The following is a 21,439-nucleotide window of genomic DNA, read 5'->3' as shown; positions in this document are numbered from 1 at the left end:
CTGGTTTCCTCCAGATATTTTGGTCCTGGTAACTGCGAAGGTTGTTGCAACCCAATGCAGAACCGAGCGCATCTTTACAACAAAAGTGAAGACCAAGACTCTTTGGGACTTGGAGACTTCTGTACCGTAGGTGAGCTTCAGACGATTTTTCTTAAAACTGCAACAGCAGAATTATCTATTGTATGAATTTGCTGAGCCCACCCACAAGGAATGCTCTCTTCCAATTTGTTGCCTCTGAAGAAGACTATAGAATAAAATGTGCCTGTGGCGTTTTCTTCAAACACACTAGTTGCAACAGGCTTTCTTATTGAGGATATCAGAGTTTGGGTAGACCAGATCTTTGCATTTCATGGCTGTGGCGCAGTCAGCATTGGACAGAAATATCCGGTCTGCTCAGGTAGATATTTCAGAACACATTGACTTGATAGAACAATGTCTGCACTTCAGTGTCGTGAAGCTGCATATGACTGCTTGGGTATTACTGTATATATTCTACTGTCCAAAGTCCAGTGGCATTTACAAAGGCTTAGTCTTCGCAAAGTTTCTAAACCTTTGCATTACACAGTGTTTATTTAGTACCTTGCCTGTATCGCCTCCTTTGTAATGCAAAGACTATACGAGCTGCTGAAAAGTTTTATAGCTATGGTAACCTGTATTTTCCATTAATCATTCCCTGCCCCACTGAATGTGGAGAGATTCAAATATATGTTTTTTAGGGTGGGGAGGCAAGTACAGTGGTACCTCGCGTTACATACGCTTCAGGTTACATACACTTCAGGTTACAGACTCCGCTAACCCAGAAACAGTACCTCAGGTTAAGAACTTTGCTTCAGGATGAGAACAGAAATTGTGCTCTGGCGGCGCAGCGGCAGAAGGCCAGTACCTCGGGTTAAGTACTTAATTCGTTCCGGAGGTCCGTACTTAACCTGAAACTGTTCTTAACCTGAAGCACCACTTTAGCTAATGGGGCCTCCTGCTGCCGCTGCGCTGCTGGAGCACAATTTCTGTTCTCATCCTGAAGCAAAGTTCTTAACCTGAGGTACTATTTCTGGGTTAGCAGAGTCTGTAACCTGAAGTGTATGTAACCTGAAGTGTATGTAACCGAGGTACCACTGTAATCCTTCTGCCTCTGGGGAAGGGACAGAGCAATATTCTGGGAGGGGGGGCAATATATGTGAATGGAGATATAGAGCCGTAGGGACACACTGTTGCATGTACCTGTTGGATGTCTGCCTGTCTCATGGAGACATAAAATGCCCTCCAGAGAACTTTAGGTGCTGAATCAAATGTGGGCCTGTGCTTTAAGGACACAATAAGGCATCTGTTAAAAGGGGATTGGCAGTGGATGGAGTATAATTAATTAAAAACGATTCTTAACTGCTTAATGTTATTAAAAATAAACCCTAGGGAAACCCACAGTGAAAAGCAGGAATGGTTGGCACTGTCCGGGCACGAACCTGGAGGGGGGGCGGACTTGAGAGGCTTTTCCTCGCTTCGGTTCTTGGGGGTCCTAAGGACACGGTAGAGGGCTGGCTTGGGGGTGGGAGGGTGTCCGTGGACTGGGTTGTGGGGGGGAAAAGCTGAATAGGATAGTGGGGGTCGCGCTTTGTGCTTCTAGGAAAAGAAGGGGGGTCTCTTGATGGGGGTTGGGTGGGAGCCTGCCTCTGTGATTTGGTTGGGGGCTGAATGGGACGGGGCAGCTCTAAGGACACCGGGTGGGGGAACCTGGGGGCGACGACTCTATCCTGGGGGTGGGAGAGCCCACGGAAGGGGTTGCCTCTCTTACCTTCAGGAGCCCCACCAGTTGCAGCGCCCCATAGAGGAGGAGCCCCGCGGAGCGACAGCGCGCCGACATCTCGCTCACTCGCAGCGGAAAGCGAAAGGAGCGGCGGCTGTTGCCTCGGGCGCCCCAAGTCGAGGCGAGATCCAAAGGGGCGGGGAAGGGGCCGGCCCGGAGGAGGGATTGGACCCAAGGAGCCAAAGTAGGGGGATACACCGGGCGCCTCTGAGCATGTCCAGAGAGCGCTTTCTCGCAATCCCGAGGAGAGTTTTGTGCAATAGAGTGGTATCTCGGGTTACATACGCTTCAGGTTACAGACTCCGCTAACCCAGAAATAGTGCTTCAGGTTAAGAACTTTGCTTCAGGATAAGAACAGAAATCGTGCTCCGGGGGCGTGGCAGCAGCAGCAGGCCCCATTAGCTAAAGTGGTGCTTCAGGTTAAGAACAGTTTCAGGTTAAGAACGGACCTCCGGAACGAATTAAGTGCTTAACTCGAGGTACCACTGTATACGCGCGCAGAGGCATCGCTCTTGCGGAATAAGTGATCGCTAAGGAGGGGCGGTTCTCGGGACGCGCTCAGAGGCATCTCAGAGGCATTCTTCCCAGGCTGGAAACAGCGACATCTAAGCATGTGCAAAGAACTTCTGCCGCCCTTGCTCCGTCCCAGCCCGCAGTGACCCTGAACACACAGGGAGACGCTTGCTTCTGCTTCTCGGTCCTGCAATCGCGACTTCAAGGAAGAATGGAAACTTTTTTTTACAAATTACTTAAAAAGACAACAAAATGATCTGAACTCCTTGGCAGGTTTTGAATAAACATCCGCAAATTTATTAGTTGAACATTTGATAGATAAGGCAAAGATAGGTAGAATTTTATAACGTGCAGAGAACAATATGTGCAAAGGAATCAGAGAGGGGAGCTGAGGGAAGTTCTTGGGGGGGGGGAGTGGGAGGGATGGCGGGGTGTGTGCGGAAACAATGTAATTGATTATTTGGACTGATAATTTGTTATGTTGAAATTGTTTAATATTTTTTTAAAAAGATACCGATAGGTAGCCGTGTTGGTCTGCCATAGTCAAAACAAAATAAAAAAATTCCTTCCAGTAGCACCTTAAAGACCAATTAAGTTAGTTCTTGGTATGAGCTTTCGTGTGCATGCACACTTCTTCAGATACACTGAAAGAGAAGTCACCAGACCCTTCTATATAGTGAGAAGGTGGGGAGGGGTACAGTGGCGTAGCGTGGGGGGTGCAGGGGGTGCCGGCCGCACCGGGCGCAACATCTGGGGTTAGGGCAAATCCACGGGTTAGGGGGCGCAAATCCACGGGTTAGGGGGCGCAAATTACTTGCCTTGCCCCGGGTGCTGACAACCCACTCTACGTCACTGGAGGGGTATTACTCAGAAGGGTGGTGGGACTGGGTGATTGGCAGATAGCTGTGATGAGCCTGTTGACGACTCTTAACGACTGCAATAGGTCTTACAGGAAAAAGCAAGGGGTGAGAAGGTGAAAAATGGCTTTGTCATGTATAATGAGATAAGAATCCAATGTCTTTGTTCAGACCAGGTCTCTCCATGGTTTTAAGTTTGGTAATAAGTTGCAATTCAGCAGCTTCTCTTTCCAGTCTATTTCTGAAATTCCTTTTTAATAGAACAGCTACTTTGAGATCTTGTATAGAATGTCCTGGGAGATTGAAGTGTTCTCCTACTGGTTTCTCTGTCTTGTGATTCCTGATGTCAGATTTATGTCCGTTTATCCTTTGGCGTAAGGTTTGACCTGTTTGTCCAATATAGAGAGCTGAAGGACACTGTTGGCATTTGATGGCATACACAATGTTAGACGATGAGCAATTAAATAGTCCCGAGATGGTATGTGTGATGTTGTTGGGGCCAGTAATGGTGTTGTCTGGAAGGAATTTTTTTAAAAAGAAAAAGAAAAGAAACATTATTGGTCCTGAATCCGTTTTAGAATGGTGATATTGATCGTGACAACAATCGTGGCGCCTGTATACAACAGAACTTGCTTGCTGAGGCGCCTGTTTACCGGTATTTCCCCCGTGGCAATCCTGTTAGAAGTTTGACTCCATTTACTTGATAGAGCTCTTTGAAGGCCACAGGGTCGATTCCTATACGCACTATCTGCATGTTCCTGCATTGCAGGGGGCTGGACTAGATGACCCTGGGGTCCCTTCCATTTCTACCATTCTGCGATTCTATATGCAAAGCCTGGGGCGTTTGGCTAGCGAATCTGGTTGGAGAGCAGACTCCACCTGTTTCAGTCTCACACACAGAGATGATTGTAGACTAAGAAAAATAACAAAGTAATTTATAGTAAGGAAGTAACTCAGGTAGATTTTTTATATATATAGGTCTCTAACCTAACTAGCTCATCTGGAGAAGACAAAAGGCAGCCTTCTTTGCTCCTTTGTTCTCAGAGGATAACTCCAACGTGAACTTCTCCTCTTGAGGTCCGATAGAGAGAAGTAAGTGTGAGGAGGAGGAAGTTGTAAACAGGATGCAACCTAAGATATATCAGTATAGTCAACAAAGAGAGAGATAGGGAGAGATAAGTCAGCATAGAGATAAAGGTTCAAGGATAATCTGGGACTCTGGAAGTTCCTCGTTCTGTCTTAACTCCATGCAACCTCTCTTCTGCAAGCTGACTTGTACCTAAACTTCAAACAAATCCACTTGGTTCCATTTATATCAGGGGCATAAAATGTAGCTTTGTTGTTCTTTTTCTCTATTTGCACGGAAGCTGGTTTGGGGAAAATGCATCAAAATGCAGCATTTCCAAGAAAGAATATGATAGATACAGGTTAGAATATGGATCGTAGATATAAACTGTGCATGTAACACCACTTTCTAAACCAGTGGTGGAAGCAGAGTGGATGCAGAATAAATGGGAAATCTAACATGCGGAGAAAACACTTTTTTCTGTGCCCCCAGGAGTGTTCTGATATACAGTGGTACCTCGGGTTAAGAACTTAATTCGTTCTGGAGGTCCGTTCTTAACCTGAAGCACCACTTTAGCTAATGGGGCCTCCTGCTGTTGCCACGCCGCTGGAGCATGATTTCTGTTCTCATCCTGAAGCAAAGTTCTTAACCCGAGGTACTATTTCTGGCTTAGTGGAGTCTGTAACCTGAAGCGTCTGTAACCTGAGGTACCCCTCTATCTTCTTAACCTCCTTCTGTTTACGAGTTTATAGATGAGCTGCAGTTACTCATATCCCCCACTGTTTATTTTATTTTCTATTTGTTCGCTTGATTTGCCTAGTCAATATTTTACACTTCATGCATGTCTGTTTTGTTATCATTATGCTTTGTTGACATTTTATATCAGTAATCAAGGGGAACTTCAGGTGGTGAGAGAAGTCTCTCTTATGAGAGCATTCAGCATTTCTCCTCCTGCGCAACATTTTTCAGGAGCAGTCATCAGCTGAACTGCATTTTCTTAAGAATTATTATTAAGAAAATAAAGAATTTTAAAAAATAAAATAAAAGTGTGGCATTGAAAATAATGGCTTGAAAACTAACCCTGCTCAGAGTAGACCCGTTTAATTAACAGCCATGACTACCATAGGACCATTAATTTCAATGGGTTCAGTCTGAGTAAAATGTAGTTGGCCACAATCCAGTGTAATCAAGCAAGGCCACAACTCATCTGTGTTGCATTCAGAAGATCCAAGGTCCAATTCCTAGCATCTCCTGGTAGGACTGGGAATACCCGCCACTTGAAACCCTGGAGAGCCTCTGCCAGTCAGTGTAGACAATATGGAGCAAGATAGACCAATGGTCTGACTCAGTATAAGTCAGTTATGTATGCTCCTATTTCTCACCCTTGTTTTGGTTTGAACGCTGAGCAAAGGCCTGGGGCCTGAAGGTACCTAATATCTGATAAGAGTCATATTATTGCTCCATGTAGCTCAGTGTTGTGTACACTGGCAAGCAGTGGTACCTAATGGTTACAGGCAGGAGACTTTCCCTGCATACAAAGTGTCTCTCCGTTCCCGTCAATGTATCGCACATCAACAAAAGGTCTTTGGACAGGTGAACTGAACCTTGTAGTCTTGGCAGGATTTGTTGGCACCCTCCTGTTGCTCATTGGTGCAAAAGCAAATCCTCTGACATGATGGAAACTGCACATGTAGAGACACAAAGAGACTCAGTTCGTTCATTACGAGCTAACAAAATTTGTGGGTGGGTGGGGGGACACTGGAACAAGGCTGGGCTTTCCCCCCAACCTGAGGGCTGCATTCCTTCCTGGGCAATCTTCCAGGGGGTCATTTGCCCATGTTGGTGGGTGGAGCCAGAGACAAAATTGGGCAACACGACGGCTATGACTCTTGCACACTTAGTCATCAAAAGTCAGAGCAACATGCTCACAGTCTGTACGTCCTTCATCCAGGCAAGCAAGAGGCATTATCACAGTTCAGTGACACATTCAAGCCAGGTAAAAAAGCCATCAAGGAGAGTGTGGAGCAGGGCCAGAGAAGGGTGTATCTGGCAGGGGGTCCTGGAGGGCTTCATTGTACAGAATCAGGCCATTGGTCCACCTTGCTTCTGGGACTTTCTCCATGCAAAAGCACCTGCTCCATGCAAAAGCACTGAGGTGTTAAAGATATCACATTAAATGTTATGTTTGAGTGCATTGTATTTGAAATGCTATGCTGTAAGGTTTGTATTTGCAATGGAAGGTTTGCATTTGGCATGGGAGGTTTCACTCTGGCAAATGCAGCAGAAAAGGCTGGATGTTTCCCTTTCAGTCATTAGGCTAAGTGATGACTCATTTTTGGAAAACCAAGAGATCTTTAACAGCAGGAGATGAAACCCGATAAACCCAGCGTCTTTAGTCACTGGTGGAGCCAGCAGTAGCAGCAATAGAAGCTAAGCTCCACAATGATGATACAAGCAAGTTACTTAGGATCTCTCTCTGGGAGTAGAGAGAAGAAATTTTAATTGAACTGTTGTTGACATCTGTCTGTCTCGGGAGACAATGGAAGAATGCCCCTTTGGGGCTAATCTCAAACTTCAGGAGAGTTACAGCGCCTGCTATGGCTGTACAGACCTATATGGGAGAGACTAGTTTTATTGCAGCTGGAGCAGATACAGGTGTCTGGTTTTGCTGCTTCAGTTGCACGATTGTGTTTCTTCTCTCTGTGCAGTCATTTCTCCTCTGGCCACTGCTGTAGATACAGTATTAGGACCTAAAAAAAGAGACTGGACCACATTGCTTGCTTGTTTAACAACAATGTGTTCCTTTGTATCTTGTAAGATTTAATTGTAACTGTTTTAAAGAATGTTTTCCGTAAAGCTTTGAAACTCTTTCTTGTGGTGGAGCACATTAGTTTCACAGGGGCATGGACTCAAATGTGGCTGTCCAGGCCTTTCTCTCCATCCCATGGGCCTCTGCCTAGGAAAGCCCCCCTCCCAGTGGGCACGCCCCTCACGCCCCCTCCCCTCCTCAAGTGGTTTTGCTTGGGTGAAATGTGTCTTTGAACTGTGATAATGCCCCATGCTTGCCTAGGTGGTGGATGGAGACATGTGTGTGCATATAAACTTCTTGGTTTTTGTGAGGCTGGAATGTAGCTACTGTAAAATGTAAGAATCATACCCACTACTCCACCCAGTTTTACCTCTGTCCCTGCCCATCAATGGCCTTTGTCCTCAGGTGGTTGAAAGGGGTTCCTAATCTGTGGTCCATACTGGTGGCAGCAGCTGCCCAGCATTTCAGACAGGTGCCTGGAACTGTAGCTTTTGTACCTGAAGCATCTGCTTGGCCCACTGAACCTGGGACCCTTCCCCAGTTTTCCCCGGTAAATAGTCAGGGAGACACCTAGAATATGAGACAGCGGTAACAATTGCACATGACTCCCAAGAATGTGAAGCTTTGCAGATCACTTCCCCATCACAGAAGGAAATAGTTGACTCAGCGAAGACTCAGTTGGGAAGTGCAAATTGACTTTCTCCAGTTCTGCATTTTGGAAAGTTAAATGCAACCTTGTGCAAGCATGAATTAGAACGCCTATAACACACCTTTTGGAGATCTTTTAACAAAGAAGAAGGAGAAGGAGATTCAGGTGGAACTTGCTGGCATTTGCTGAATGGCCTGTTTATAATGTATTGTGAGGGAGAGTTGAGGAAAGGAACAAGAAGCACTGAAGTTAAAGAGGCTGTAAAATGTTGTAGGGCAGAGAGAATTGAGGGTGGAGTAGCCCAGACTAGAGGAGGGAAATTTTTCTAGCCTGAGGATCACATATTTTTTTTCATGCCCGGGGTGGGGGGTGGGGATGTACTTTTTGTTTGCAACCACTGGCTGAAGTAATTAGAAATGACCCTAAAACAGCAGGAGTCCAAATTAATCACACACAATGCTGCATAGGAATGTTTGCTGGCGACACACTGATTTTATTGAATTAACAATTAAGAAAAGCAGGTGATGCCTCTCATGGCAAGAATGATGCAGAAGGTCTGGCCTTCAGATTAGCCTAAAGAAATCAGAAATGCTGTGCTTTAATTTAGATCACAAAAATAAACAAAATAAAAAGGCGAAAGATTTATACGATCTGAAGAGAAACCAGGGTTAGCTTTGCAAATATGGAGCGAAATAAATCCATACTGGCTTGGAAAAAAACAAACCACTTCCATGGAAATGAATAGCGTACCACATTTTAACTTACCTTTTCTGGCTGTTGCCTATTCCTATGGCAAGTAAAACGCTCAAAAATTGGCAGAATTTTATTAATTTATTTATTCACAATGATAAAATAGCAAGATGAAACCCCCCACTATAATGTATAAACTATTCCAAGATGTTCACAATGAACTCTGCTACAGCAGATGTCGTGTGGTTCTGTTTTATGTTGATGTTTGTTATTTGTATGTTCAGAAAAATCAAATATTTACAACAAAGAAAGCCCACCCGCACAAGAAGCTGAAACTAATCACTTACTTATAGATATATCATTGTACGGATAATGTGGAAGATTATTGTACTTTCGAGGAGATAAGTGAACTGACATGGTCAACTCTTCCTGTCTCTGGTTATGTTTTATTACTTTCTCTATCCTTTGTAAAAAGGTCTTTGATGTGTGGACTGTTGGCACTGGTGGGTAAAAGCCTTTGATGTATGGCTTGGCTTTTTGTCTTTTAGATGGTAGTTGAGCCTGTATTAGCCCTAACAGGACACAGTATCTATAAAATACCTAGTTTGGGGGCATGCCAATCAGAAGTTAACCACAGGCTGTTGGCCACAGTGCTGTGCATCAAAAGCTACCCGGGGGTCACTTTGCCACTTCTTCAGGGCTTCTCAGTAGCAGATCGAAGTGCTGCCTGGTAATGTACATTTTGCTTGCTGTTTGGAATAAAATCTGTAACCTTCTCACCCACTTGCATCTGTATTGCTTCTGAATCTAATTTTAAAATAACCATCTCCTACTGGTGACTGGGAGTGGCCGCCGAGACCACATAACACCAGTCTTGAAAGATCTATATTGGCTCCCAGTACGTTTCCAAGCACAATTCAATGTGCTGGTGCTGACCTTTAAAGCCCTAAACGGCCTTGGTCCAGTATACCTGAAGGAGCGTCTCCACACCCATCATTCTGCCTGGACACGGAGGTCCAGCTCCAAGGGCCTTCTGGCGGTTCCCTCACTGCGAGAAGCCAAGTTACAGGGAACCAGGCAGAGGGCCTTCTCGGTAGTGGCGCCCGCCCTGTGGAACGCCCTCCCACCAGATGTCAAAGAGAAGAACAACTACCAGACTTTTAGAAGACATCTGAAGGCAACCCTGTTTAGGGAAGCTTTTAATGTTTAACAGACCACTGTATTTTAATGCTTTGTTGGAAGCCGCCCAGAGTGGCTGGGGAAACCCAGCCAGATGGGCAGGATATAAATAATAAATTATTATTATTATTTGGCAAAACAATCATTAAGGAGGTTTGCCATCCCCACTGCCCACTATCCTATCAACTCATAGTGGAACTCACCAGAACAGAAGGATCCTGGGCATGTGAACTGGACCCTGTAATCATGGCAGGACCGACCAGGCTCTTGCTCATCATTGACGCAGGCAAAGCCTTGAGTAGGGTCATACCTGAATAACAGCAGATGGGGGGGGGGAGCACTCTGTATGAAATTGCATGTTACAGGTGTTGTTTTACACATCTTAATTTAATAATAATAATAATAATAATAATAATAATAATAATAATAATATATACCCTGCCCTCCCTGGCCAGAACTGGGCTCAGGGCAGCTAATACTGATAAAATTACAATAAAATGTAATAGGAAGGGGGGGGGACAGTTAATTAAAATACAGGTTAAAATATGGGTTAAAATAGAATTTAAAATGCAGCCTCATTTTAATAGTAGCTCATAAATCAAAACCATAAGGGAAGGGAAACATAAGGGTCAGACTGAGTCCAAACCAAAGGCCAGGTGGAACAGCTCCGTCTTGCAGGCCCTGCGGAAAGCTGTCAAATCCCGCAGGGCCCTAGTCTCTTGTGACAGAGCATTCCACCAAGTCGGGGCCAGTACTGAAAAGGCCCTGGCCCTAGTTTAATTTAGTAATCATAGAACTGTAGAGTCAGAAGGGACCCTGAGGATCATCTAGTCCAACCCTCTGCAAGGCAGGAATATGCAGCTGTCCCATACGGGGGTCGAACCTGCAACCTTGGCATTATGAACACCACAGTCTAACCAACTGAGCCACCCCTGTTTAAATTAGTTACATTTTGGCTGTGTAATAGGAGCCACACTCATCTCTGCACTTTGGAAAGTGAAGAAACCACACATTGCAACATTTAAAACACACACACACACACACACACACACACAAACAAACCACAGTTTAATCAGTAAAGCAGATAAAAACAAACACATTCCCTTATGAGCAAAATTCCAGGAGTCATTTGTTATTGGCAGGTGGGGGCCAGAAGAACAACTGAACAAAGCAACTGAAGTCAATTTTCCCTTTGTTTTTTTACCTGCTGCATCTCCACCCAGACAAGCAAGAGGCATTATTAGAGTGCAATGATACATCCCAGCCAGCAGAAATATGCAAGGAGGGTGTGAGCCACAAGCCAGTGGCTGGTGGAGCGAGAAGCACAATGAGTAGCACAATAGACAAGACTCTTGCCAACGGTGCAGAAGCCAGAGTCTCCTCCATACAAACACATTTCTTTAATTGTTGCTGTTGCTATTCACTAATCACCTTCCACGTATGCCCCAACATGATATGTAAAACACAATGTAAAAAGGAAACAGTTACAAACCATCAAAAGAAAAAGGAGAAGGCGAGTGTAAATGCAATGCCGAATGGACACTTGTTGCAAGGGACATCTCTTTCCACCCAGTTAAATAAGAGGCATCACTGCAGCTCAGGGAGCCAGGAAAACTGGACAAAAGCACTCAAAGAGGGTGTGAAGCAGGGATGGTGAGGGTTGTGGCTGGAGAGAGTTTCAAGGGCCAGATTGAGAGGCCTGGAGAGTCACATTTGACAGTCTAGATCAGGCACCCCCAAACTCAGCCCTCCAGATGTTTTGGGACTACAACTCCCATCATCCCTGACCACTGGTCCTGTTAGCTAGGGATGATGGGAGTTGTAGTCCCAAAACATCTGGAGGGCCAAGCTTAGGGATGCCTGGTCTAGATAGAGGTTCCCCATTTCTAAGCTAGAGTGCAATACATGAAACCCTATCTGGCACCTGTAAAAAAAGTTCACAACCATCACAAAAGTGCCTTCTCACACTGAGAACTTTTGCCCTGTCTTCAGGGCAGGAATCCCATCCAGAGTCTGTACGTTGATTGCAAGGGGCTCAGCACAAATCTTGCCAGGGTATTCGCTCCACAAATTGGAAAGGAGTTCATAGTCTCCCCTTCCTGATGGATTGTCCCGATCAAACCACTGGGTCATGCATCCTAAAGTGTGAAAAGGCAAGGCAAGACTCAAATGAGTGTTGGTTGCAGGTATGGGAGGACAAGAAAGTTGGAACACAGGAACACAGGAAGCTGCCTGATACTGAGTCAGACCATCGCTCCGTGAAGCCCAATAGTGCACCCCCCAGGCATTGTTATCTGTTGAAGGATAGATGTAGCAGCCACAGTGCCTGTCCTCCAGCCCCTAATCTAGCCTGCTGCTACCACTACCCTCCATGCAGTGCAGGATACTATCTTGCCACTAGTGCAGAAGTGGGTTGCAGGGAAGAGGAACACCTGCTCTTTTGCCCTTAGTAAAATGTGAAGCAGATGGATGGCCCAAGACATATGGGCACTAAATTATGTCATGTGAATGCTCAGATACGACATGCAAATAAACAATTACGGAAAATGGAATAAATTATTGTGTGAACACAGCCTTCTTCTTTTTTTAATACAACCACTGCCATCCAATGAGATGTGGGCATGTTTAAGGGGGTATGTTTAACAAAGGAGCAGCACACTGTGGGTTCCATGTCAGCAACACCTCATATATAAACTAAAGACTCCTGCTTTAAATTTATGAGCTATTGTTTTGGTGTTATACAGGCATGGCTTATTATGATGTGGTTGGAGATCATTCCCCCTTCTCACCACAAGATGTCCTGGTTGACTCACCTGAGCAGAAGTTTGAGGGACAGGTGAAGCGGACTTTGTAATCCAAGCAGGAATACTTCTGCCCCTTATTTACACAAGCAAATCCTTCTTTAGGGTTAAACCTAGTGGGGAGAGAAAGAGAATGAGAGAAGCAATCTGACTCACCAAACTGTGACCAGGAAAGAGAGAAGAAGTTGTAGAGAGATAATCTGCACTAAACTGGGATCCAACAGAACCTTCCTTTGAAATACAAAGAGCAGCTTCGAAGAATCTATTTTTATTGGGTCCGTGGCAAGGAGAGAAAGAGTTAAACTTCCCCTCCCCTCCCAAGGCTGATCTTGCCTCCCTATTTACATAACAAGCTATATAATGTTAACAAGCACACTAATAACATCCATGTCTTCTTCGGCCTTGACGGGATCAAGCCAGGAGTTCTTTCATTCATTCAGATGGCGCTTCTTTACTCTCCCTGTGTTACTAGGGAAGAAGAGATGCAACAATAGAACTGATTGCCACATGTATGTATTCTTTCACATAAAACAATCAGAGCAATTTGAAATCATACCCGTTGTTATTGCTTCACAACTATGTTTTGCAGCAACGCTTTCACTGAATCACACATGCTATGGAATATTGCACGTGCTAATTTGGGTAGGAGTCATCGATATCTGTATGACTAACGGCTAGGGATCTGCTGGGTGTCTTAACCCATTCTGATATTCAGTCATACATTCTCCTGGTGTTTTCCATTCCACTGCACTTGCTTTACTTTGATAAAGTGCCTTCTGTTTTGTAGTCTGCTGATGTGAAAATGTATGTATACTTAGCCATCAACAAATATTTGCAAATCGGTTGCTTTCTTTACATGCTTGTTTTCAAAGTTAATGAATTTTGGAAGGGTAGCTCTGTTAAACTTGTACAGTAAGGCGTCCTTTGGCACCTTGATGACAAAGTCAATCAAGTGACTTATCACAAAGCCAGTGGTGTCCAAACTTTTTTCAAAGGGGGCCAGATTTGATGAAGTGAAGGGCTTTGAGGGCCGACCGAAGTTGTTAACCTTTTTTTAGGATTGAAGTTGTTGAGCTTTAGGATTTTACCCCAGGAAATAAACTGCCACAGGCTGGATTAGACCGACCAGTGGGCTGGATTAGGCCCCCAAAATGGACTTTGGACATGCCTGCACAAAGCCATATATGGTTGCAATTCTAACCATATCTACTCTTGATTTCATTAAAGCTTTTCACAAAGTCCCCCATGATATTCTTGCAGAGAAGCTGTGGCAAGATGTGGGCTGGAGAGGTAACTGTGAAGTGGATTTGTAGCTGGTTGACTGACCAAACCCAAAGAGTGCTCTCCAATGGTTCTTCATCATCCTGGAAAAAAGTGACAAGTGGGGTGCCACAGGGTTCTGTCCTGGCCCCATTGTTGTTCAATGCCATTATGAATGACTTGGATGAAGGAACTGAGAGGATGCTCATCCTATCTTCAGATGATACCAAACTGGGAGGGGTAGCTAGTGCCACAGAAGACAGAAGTGGGATTCAAGATGACCTTAACAGATTGGAGAACTGGGCCCAAGCTAACAAATTAAATTTCAATAGGGACAAATGTCAGGTCCTGCACTGAGGCAGGAAGAACCGGCTGTGCAAAAACAAGTCCTTTCTGAATGCAACACGTTATTTCATAAATGTGTGTTCTATTCAGAAAGTGTTCTTGTGTTGAAACATAATGCTCAAGCTAATCTATGGCTGCACACCTACCCCCAAAGTATCCCGAGAACCGCAGTTTAATCCTTACAGATTTCCAACACCTCAGATAAACCACACTGGGGTTGGGAAGGGAGCAAGGTAAAACTTTAAGATGAAAGTATAGGGCAGCCTTTCTCAACCTGTGGGTCCCCAGATGTTGTTGAACTACAACTCCCATCACCCCTAGCTAGCAAGGCCAGAGCTCGGGGATGATGGGAGTTGTAGTCCAACAACATTTGGGGACCCACAGGTTGAGAACCACTGGTACAGGAGATGGGTGCAAGTCCAGATGGTTCTTCCCATTTTGGCAAAGGGTCCTGATTTTGGAAAACAGGACCAGCAAGACATAGATGACTTTTCATGGTAAGTGTGACGTTGCCCATGAGCGAGGGTGACAAATCCACAATGACTGTATCTCTCTATGGCATGCTCCCCATGACAGCCATGTTGTGTTATGCCACCCACCCATGGTATCTTCAACACTCTCTCAAATGTGCCACCAGGTCCAAAAAGCTTGGTGACCCCTAGCACACAGCATTCAAAGCAAGAGTCTATGGGCAGATGGAAAAAAATCCACTGGATAATCTGCTTCCAACAGATTCCTCCCACATTCTTAGTCAGCCTAACTGACACATAATGGAAACATTGGAATGCTGCTCAGTAATAATTAATTCCCTAATGCTGTCCTGGCACCACTCACGGATGAAAGATTTGCCCAGTGCTGGACACTGTGGTTCCTTCCACGGTCTGAGCTTCAATTCCAATGGGTTCAGGGCAAATGTCCGTGGGATATTCCTTCCTCAGGTCAGCAAGAGTTTCAAAGTCACCCAGTCCTGAAGGGTCATCCCGGTCGAACCAACGAGTCGTGCAAGTTGAAGCTGAGGTGAAACGGAGAGAAACTATTCATGATGCTTTACTCCGGATACACTTTTGGAGAAAAGGGAGTTTTTTGAGTGGAAATAAGGAACAACAATAAAAAGGTCTTTGAATTCACATAATGTGTAATGTGACGATGTAAGTGTGGTTCCAGGGTTTGGTGTGAAGGCACAAAATGGTGAAGCCAAATAGGACCAGGTCTGTTTAGTTCTTGGATGAGAAACCAGTTATGTAGGTGCATTGCAAGCTGATATTGTGTCACCACCCCCTTCTTTCTGAGATGCTCTGGAATGGCCTGCACTCCACTCTACCATCTTTCCACTTCATTCAAGATGTACAGCTATGAGCTGGGTGTTTATTGTGCATTATACCGTTTTGTGTTTGGTGAGCCGGGGGTCAGACTGGATGAAACCCTGGGTCCCTTCCAAACCTGCCAGGGAAGAATGTATAAGAGGAAGCCTGCCATGCCAGTTCCTTTGTCAAGGAAATGGCTCTGGCTGGCTAGTTAAGTACAGTGGTACCTCGGGTTACAAACACCTCAGGTTACAAACACTTCAGGTTACAGACTCCACTAACCTGGAAGTAGTACCTCAGGTTAAGAACTTTACCTCAGGATGATAATGGAAATCACATGCTGGCAGCGCAGCAGCAGTGGGAGGCCCCATTAGCTAAAGTGGTACCTCAGGTTAAGAACAGTTTTAGGTTAAGAACGGACCTCCGGAACAAATTAAGTTCGTAATCAGAGGTACCACTGTACCATGATTTAGCATATCCAAAGAAGTTGTTCTGTTGCCATAGAAGGAAATGGGTGGGCCTTTTCCCATGGGGAGAAGAATGGGCCTTAGTGGGGCTGGCTTTGTGAGACTATGGTGTCTTTATGATAGATTGGCACCTGAGGCGAACCACAAAATAGCTCCTCCACCTCTAGGTAAGAACCCCCATCCCCACTGAGAACATCCCATCAATGCATAGCAGCCATAGCTGCCAACGTTTTCCCTTTTTAAAGGGAAATTCCCTTATTCCGCATAGGATTCCTCGCAAGAGAAGGGCAAAGTTGACAGCTATGATAGCAGCACTCACCGGAACAGAAGGATTCTGGGCAAGTGAATTGGACCACGTAATCTAGGCAGGACTGACCAGGTACTTGCTCAGTGTTGACACAGGCAAAGCCTCTAGTAGTGTCATACCTGCATAAGAGAGGGATAAAAAGTTGTGCTGTATGGAATGACAGTTACAGATATGATTGTGCCCATCTTAGTTGAGTATTGTTACGAGCTTGTGGGTGCTAGACACTTCTCAAGTCCTGGAACCAATAAGTGTTAGAATTTAATCAAGGCTCCGGGGGCTATATGATCCCTGCTCAGCTCTGGAATCCATGCCCACCTTTAGAAAGAGAAGAAATTATGAATCACAAGGATTTTAGAAAAAATACATCTCTGAGCAAGAGCACAAGTGCATGGTCTGATCTGGCATCTTTAAAAAAATCACAGCCGTCAACAAAAGTGTCTTCTCACACTGAGAACTTTTGCCCTGTCTTCACTGCAGGTCTCCCGTCCACAGTCTGTACGTTGATGGCAAGGGGCTCGTCACAAATCCCACCAGGATATTCGCTCCGCAGATTGGAAAGGAGTTCATAGTCTCCCTTTCCAGATGGATTATCCCGATCAAACCAGCGAGTTGTGCATCCTAAAGAAGGGGAAAAGGCAAGGCAAGACTTAAATGAGTGTTTGTTGCAGGTATGGGAGGACAAGAAATATGGAACATAGGAACACAGGAAGCTGCCTGATACTGAGTTAGACCATCACTCCATAAAGCCCAGTAGTGTGTGCACTGACTGGCAGCTGCTCTCCAAGTCTTTCCCAACCGTACCTGGAAATGTGTGGGCCTGAATCTGGGGCCTTTTGCAAGCAGTGCAGATGCTGCAGCCCTTTGCCTATGCCCAGCTCTTCCAAAGGCAAGCAGAAACACCATTCTCAGTGCCACCCTGCTCTTTGAGTGGACCCACTTGCTCAGCAGTGTCCCAGGTCATTCACTTACCCGTTGAGCCTGTGAGGGGCCCTTCCAAGCCCCCGTGGCTTTTGCTCATCCTAGCCAAGGTCCAACCTGTGCTGCTAGATCCATCCTTATCACTCCTTGCTGGTTCAAGCAGGGCAGGTGGACGGGAAGTGGCAGCACAGAGGGGAATCAGCAGGGAGACGGAGGCCCTTGCAGTGTGGTGGGCTTCAGCAAGGGCCCAACAATGCCATCTTCTGATATCAGCCTTACAGGAGCTGTGCAAGCGTAGCTGAGTGGCAGGGCACCTGCCCTGCATGCGAAAGGTCACTGGTTCAATTCTCAGCATCTCCAGGTCTGTCTGAAACCCTGGAGAGCTGCTGGCAGCTGGTGCAAACAATATTGAGTTAGATGGACCAAGGGTCTGACTCAGTACTAATCAGCTGCTTACGTTCCCTATTGGTTCCAGTCCTGCTTGACTGGGGGATTCAGCAGGGGAATAAAGGGGGTTGTCCTCTGTTACCACAGAGGCATTGTGAGGCCTGTTACACACAGACTGTCACGTTTGCTCCTTTCTTGCTACATTACAAGGGCACGAGGAAAAGGAAAAAGGAACTGCGGGAGCAAATGTTTGGTTGTGCAACACTGGCACGCTTGTTCTTCCACAACCACAGGCAATAGTTCCCTAAAATAGCAGGGCTGGTATATTTCCTACCCCTGCCCCCATACACCCAGGTTGCAATATTTTATCAGGAGGAAAATGTGACTCCACATACAAACACAGAGGACTGGGGCTCCTTTGGGTGGAGCGAGGCCACTCTTGCTCCAGGCAGAAGCAACAGCAGCAAAATCCAACCATTGCCCTCTGCTGAAAAATAGAGGTGTTAAGTCCTGCCCTGCCTATCTTGCACCTGCTGATCAAGGATGATGCCATTCTCCCTCACCACAAACCGGAGGATGCTATCTTGTCTCCAATGTCAAAGCAAGAGTCAACTGACAGCCCCGGGTCAGCTTCCAGATGTGAAATGGATTGCTCCCCAAGAGAAGCACTTTGCAGCTCAGAAGAAGTGGGATGGCAGGTGTCCTGTTTTGAGTGTTGTAGCCAATGTCAGTCCTACTCAGAGTAGACCCACTAAAGGTAATAGTCATGATGACTAACTCAGGCCCATTCATTTCAAAGGGGTCTGTTTTGAGCAGGACTTAGGCTGCTATTACATGGACGTTTGTTCTGTTTTCCAGACTGTTTCCCTAACTGTTAATTTCCACCTTGCATTTGAGGTTTCATAAGATGTAAAAGCCACTTTAGTGCTCATTTCTGTATTATTTGCTTCCAGAAGAAGCCCTTTTTGGGGGGGGGGGGATGAGCACTAAACCTGTGCTATATTCTACTATGTTTCTGGTTTTTATGCCTTGTGAAAGTTCAAGTAAAATGCGAAAATTAATAATGGCAGAAATGTCAGGGATACGGAATAAACTCTTGTGTAAATGCAGCCAAAGTGAGCAGGCAGAGGAAGCAGCTCTCTTGCACACTGTGGATTCTTGGAGGCATATTTATTGAGACCTTTTTTGAGCACACTGAGAGTTCCATGTCAGTAACCCCTCTTATATGCAGTACTATAAAAGTGAAAGACAGTTCACTTTTGAGCAATTGGTTTGGTGTTATACAGACATAGCTTAAGTGGCTGAAGAGCATTCCCCCATCTCACCACAAGATGTCCTGGTTGACTCACCTGAGCAGAAGTTTGAGGGGCAGGTGAAGCGGACTTTGTAATCCAAGCAGGAATACTTCTGCCCCTTATTTACACAAGCAAATCCTTCTTTAGGGTTAAACCTAGTGGGGAGAGAAAGAGAATGAGAGAAGCAATCTGACTCACCAAACTGTGACCAGGAAAGAGAGAAGAAGTTGTAGAGAGATAATCTACACTAAACTGGGATCCATCAGAACCTTCCTTTGAAATACAAAGAGCAGCTTCAAAGAATCTATTTTTCTTGGGTCCATGGCAAGGAGAAAAATAGTTAAATTTCCCCTCCCCTCCCCTCCCAAGGATGATTCTTCATTTCTGGCACCACTCACGGATGAAAGATCTGTCCAGTGCTGGACGCTGGGGTTCCCTCCACAGTCTGAGCTTCAATTCCAGTGGGTTTAGGGCAAATGTCCATGGGATATTCCCTCCTCAGGTCAGCAAGAGTTTCAAAGTCACCCACTCCTGAAGGGTCATCCCGGTCGAACCAACGAGTCGTGCAAGTTGAAGCTGAGATCAGACGGAGAGAAACTATTCATGGTCCTTTACTCTGGTATACGTTTGGAGAACGGGAAGTTTTTTGAGTGGAAATAAGTAGCAATGAAAAGGTCTTTGAATTCACTAAATGTGCCTGACAATGCAGGTGTGGTCTTAGGGTATGGTGTGAAGGCACACAAAGCCACCACTTTGGCGAAGCCAAACTGGTTGAGGTCTGGTCAGTTCCCAGATGAGAGACCACCGATCTAGAAGCTGGTTGTCAGGAGAAGTTCTAAGACAGACAACATTCACTCACTTACCACGTGCTGGGAGAACCAGGACAGTCAGGAGAAGCTGAGGGAATGAAAGAGAGAGGATGCATTTAATGAGAAGAGGGGTTGACTCAACCAGCCACCATTCTGACATACTCACAAAGTAGGGTGGCAGCAAATTCAGAAGCGCAGGGTCCCTTCATTATAGTCAAAGCCATGTCTCCTCCTAAGATTATAATCTGACAATCATACAGTAATAATAATTAGAGATGCATTACAAAGAACAGTGTGGCTCTCCATGTCTTGCCTTTCAGCTAGTTCTACTATCTTCTGTGCACATACATGGGCATGTGATTTGGGAAGCTCCGAGATCTTCTTTCAAAGAGACTTAAATCATGTTTTCCTTAAAGTCTGTTGTATGTAGCATATGTAGCTTGCCCATCTTTCCTGTGAAAATTGTGTTTCTAGTGTTTCTAAATGCCTAGTATGGGAGCATACAAAATAATTCCTCCTTGGTGTTCCTCCTGTGCACCTTCTCCAGAGTAACCCGCGGAGCCAGTCCTCAGCAGCTGACTCACCTCCTTTCACTCATCGCCAAGCACCCATCAGCACCAAGTACGAGAAGACTTCGGTGGCTAAAAAGTTTCCTTTTCATGCTGATTGGATGGCTGGAGAGAGAGACTTGGAGGGACCTTGTTGCAGAAATGGTAATGAGTCTTTGATTACACCTCCCCATCCATACCAGTTGCAAAGGGTACAGACTCTGGATTTTGTGTTAAAGTACCAGATAGAGAGGATTGTTTTACTCCCTATTACCAAGCAAGCAATGCTCACCAGTCTCGGAAACTTCCCCATACTTCTTGGCTGGCAACGTCCCTATCTGTCGTCCGCCCAAGCTTTCAGTGCTTCAGCTAGAAATGCACAAGCTTTTATAGACCTCAGGACCACGCCTCTAACTGCATTGCTAGGATTCCTCCCTTTGAGTTGGGTAACCAATACTGCTGGCAGTTACAGAGCTGATTCCCAATGCCAGGTGATCTCCGCCCTGCATAATCGCTCACATGATGCAGTGTACACGCACCATTTGAATGGGAATGCCCATCAACTATGCAGGGGCTCAGCCCTCGTAGCCCCTAGAAGTTGGCTCCTATGAGACAGCCCACTCTGTAGGCTTATGTTCTAAAAGATGCAGCAAAAATGAAGAACGGATATAGAGAAAGAAACAGGAAAATCTACCCAGGCAAATTAGACTTGCTGGCATGGAAATATTTCAGGGGGAGCTCAATGGAGCTGTTCTTTCGGCAGTGCTGATGGAAAGGGCCCCTGCTTTCCATCTCTCCCATTAGGACTGTGCTCTTTGGTTTTGTCCCCCCAGATCTGCAGAGCCAGGTGGGTGTGTACAGCCATTTAGTAAGGAGCCTGAGGAACCAATCAGTCTTGGTGAGCTCTCATGCTACTGACATTTCCAGACACTTCCATAGAATCATAGGATTGTGGAGTTGGAAGGGACTCCAAGGCTCATCTGGTCCAACCAGATTTGGTCCAACCAGCATGGCATTGCAGGAGTCACAGCTAAAAAAAATCCCTGACAGATGGCCATCTAACCTCTGTATAGAAACTTCTAATGAAGGAGAATCCATCACCTTTTACAGGAGTCCATTCCACTGTCATTCAGCTCTACACCGTGTTGCCAGGTGGCATGACTGAGCTGAATGGGCTTAAGATCAAAGCTAAATCCCCCACCTCTATAAATTTCTTTTTGGAAATTGACACTGGCTTTGGCTCAGCCAGCTGAGCAAGTTATATACATCGGCATATTGTTGGCTGAGCCAGGGTTGGGGGCTTAGCACCAGTGGAGATCCGCAGCACCTTAAATTCCTCGTCACAGGATTAGCCCCACCAACCTATTATTTATACTATACCATCACTGGCCAGAGCCGATGACGGGCAGAATGACAGAATCGTAGAGTTGGAAGGAA

At 45.6% G+C, this 21,439-nt stretch overlaps 2 protein-coding genes across 2 annotated transcripts in view; both read right to left on the bottom strand.

The window, feature by feature from the left end:
- LOC309346861 (tumor necrosis factor receptor superfamily member 1B-like) overlaps positions 1-1,914 on the bottom strand; it is a 39,069-nt gene extending 37,155 nt beyond the window's left edge. Inside the window, exon 1 of the mRNA XM_081871139.1 lies at positions 1,787-1,914. Within this exon, the coding sequence (XP_081727265.1) occupies positions 1,787-1,855 (69 nt within the window). The 5' untranslated portion in view covers positions 1,856-1,914. The remainder of the gene's footprint in view (positions 1-1,786) is intronic.
- Positions 1,915-8,164: 6,250 nt separating this feature from the next.
- LOC309346893 (uncharacterized protein) lies at positions 8,165-20,455 on the bottom strand. The gene is made up of 11 exons (XM_081871225.1): positions 20,295-20,455; positions 19,509-19,542; positions 19,044-19,221; positions 18,700-18,800; positions 16,492-16,663; positions 16,058-16,164; positions 14,802-14,979; positions 12,375-12,475; positions 11,528-11,699; positions 9,765-9,871; positions 8,165-8,265 (listed from the first exon to the last, which is right to left on the bottom strand). Exons 1-11 carry the CDS (start codon positions 20,313-20,315, stop codon positions 8,261-8,263), a joined length of 1,176 nt encoding a protein of 391 aa, XP_081727351.1. The 5' UTR covers positions 20,316-20,455; the 3' UTR covers positions 8,165-8,260.
- Between the last annotated feature and the right edge of the window lie 984 nt (positions 20,456-21,439).

The sequence above is a fragment of the Podarcis erhardii genome (genome assembly GCF_964252035.2).
Source record: "Podarcis erhardii genome assembly, chromosome: 7".
NCBI lineage: Eukaryota > Metazoa > Chordata > Lepidosauria > Squamata > Lacertidae > Podarcis > Podarcis erhardii.
This window is presented reverse-complemented; position numbering and strand designations above follow the sequence as displayed.

What these genes read in the sequence shown, in the direction of transcription:
- LOC309346893 (XM_081871225.1), bottom strand. Translation starts at nt 20,315, where the DNA reads ATGGGGAAGTTTCCGAGACTG. An exon ending in ACTGGACAGATCTTTCATCC is followed by an intron (nt 18,801 to 19,043) that starts GTGAGTGGTGCC and finishes TCTCCCCACTAG; the next exon opens with GTTTAACCCTAAAGAAGGAT. An exon ending in ACTGGGCAAATCTTTCATCC is followed by an intron (nt 12,476 to 14,801) that starts GTGAGTGGTGCC and finishes TCTCCCCACTAG; the next exon opens with GTTTAACCCTAAAGAAGGAT.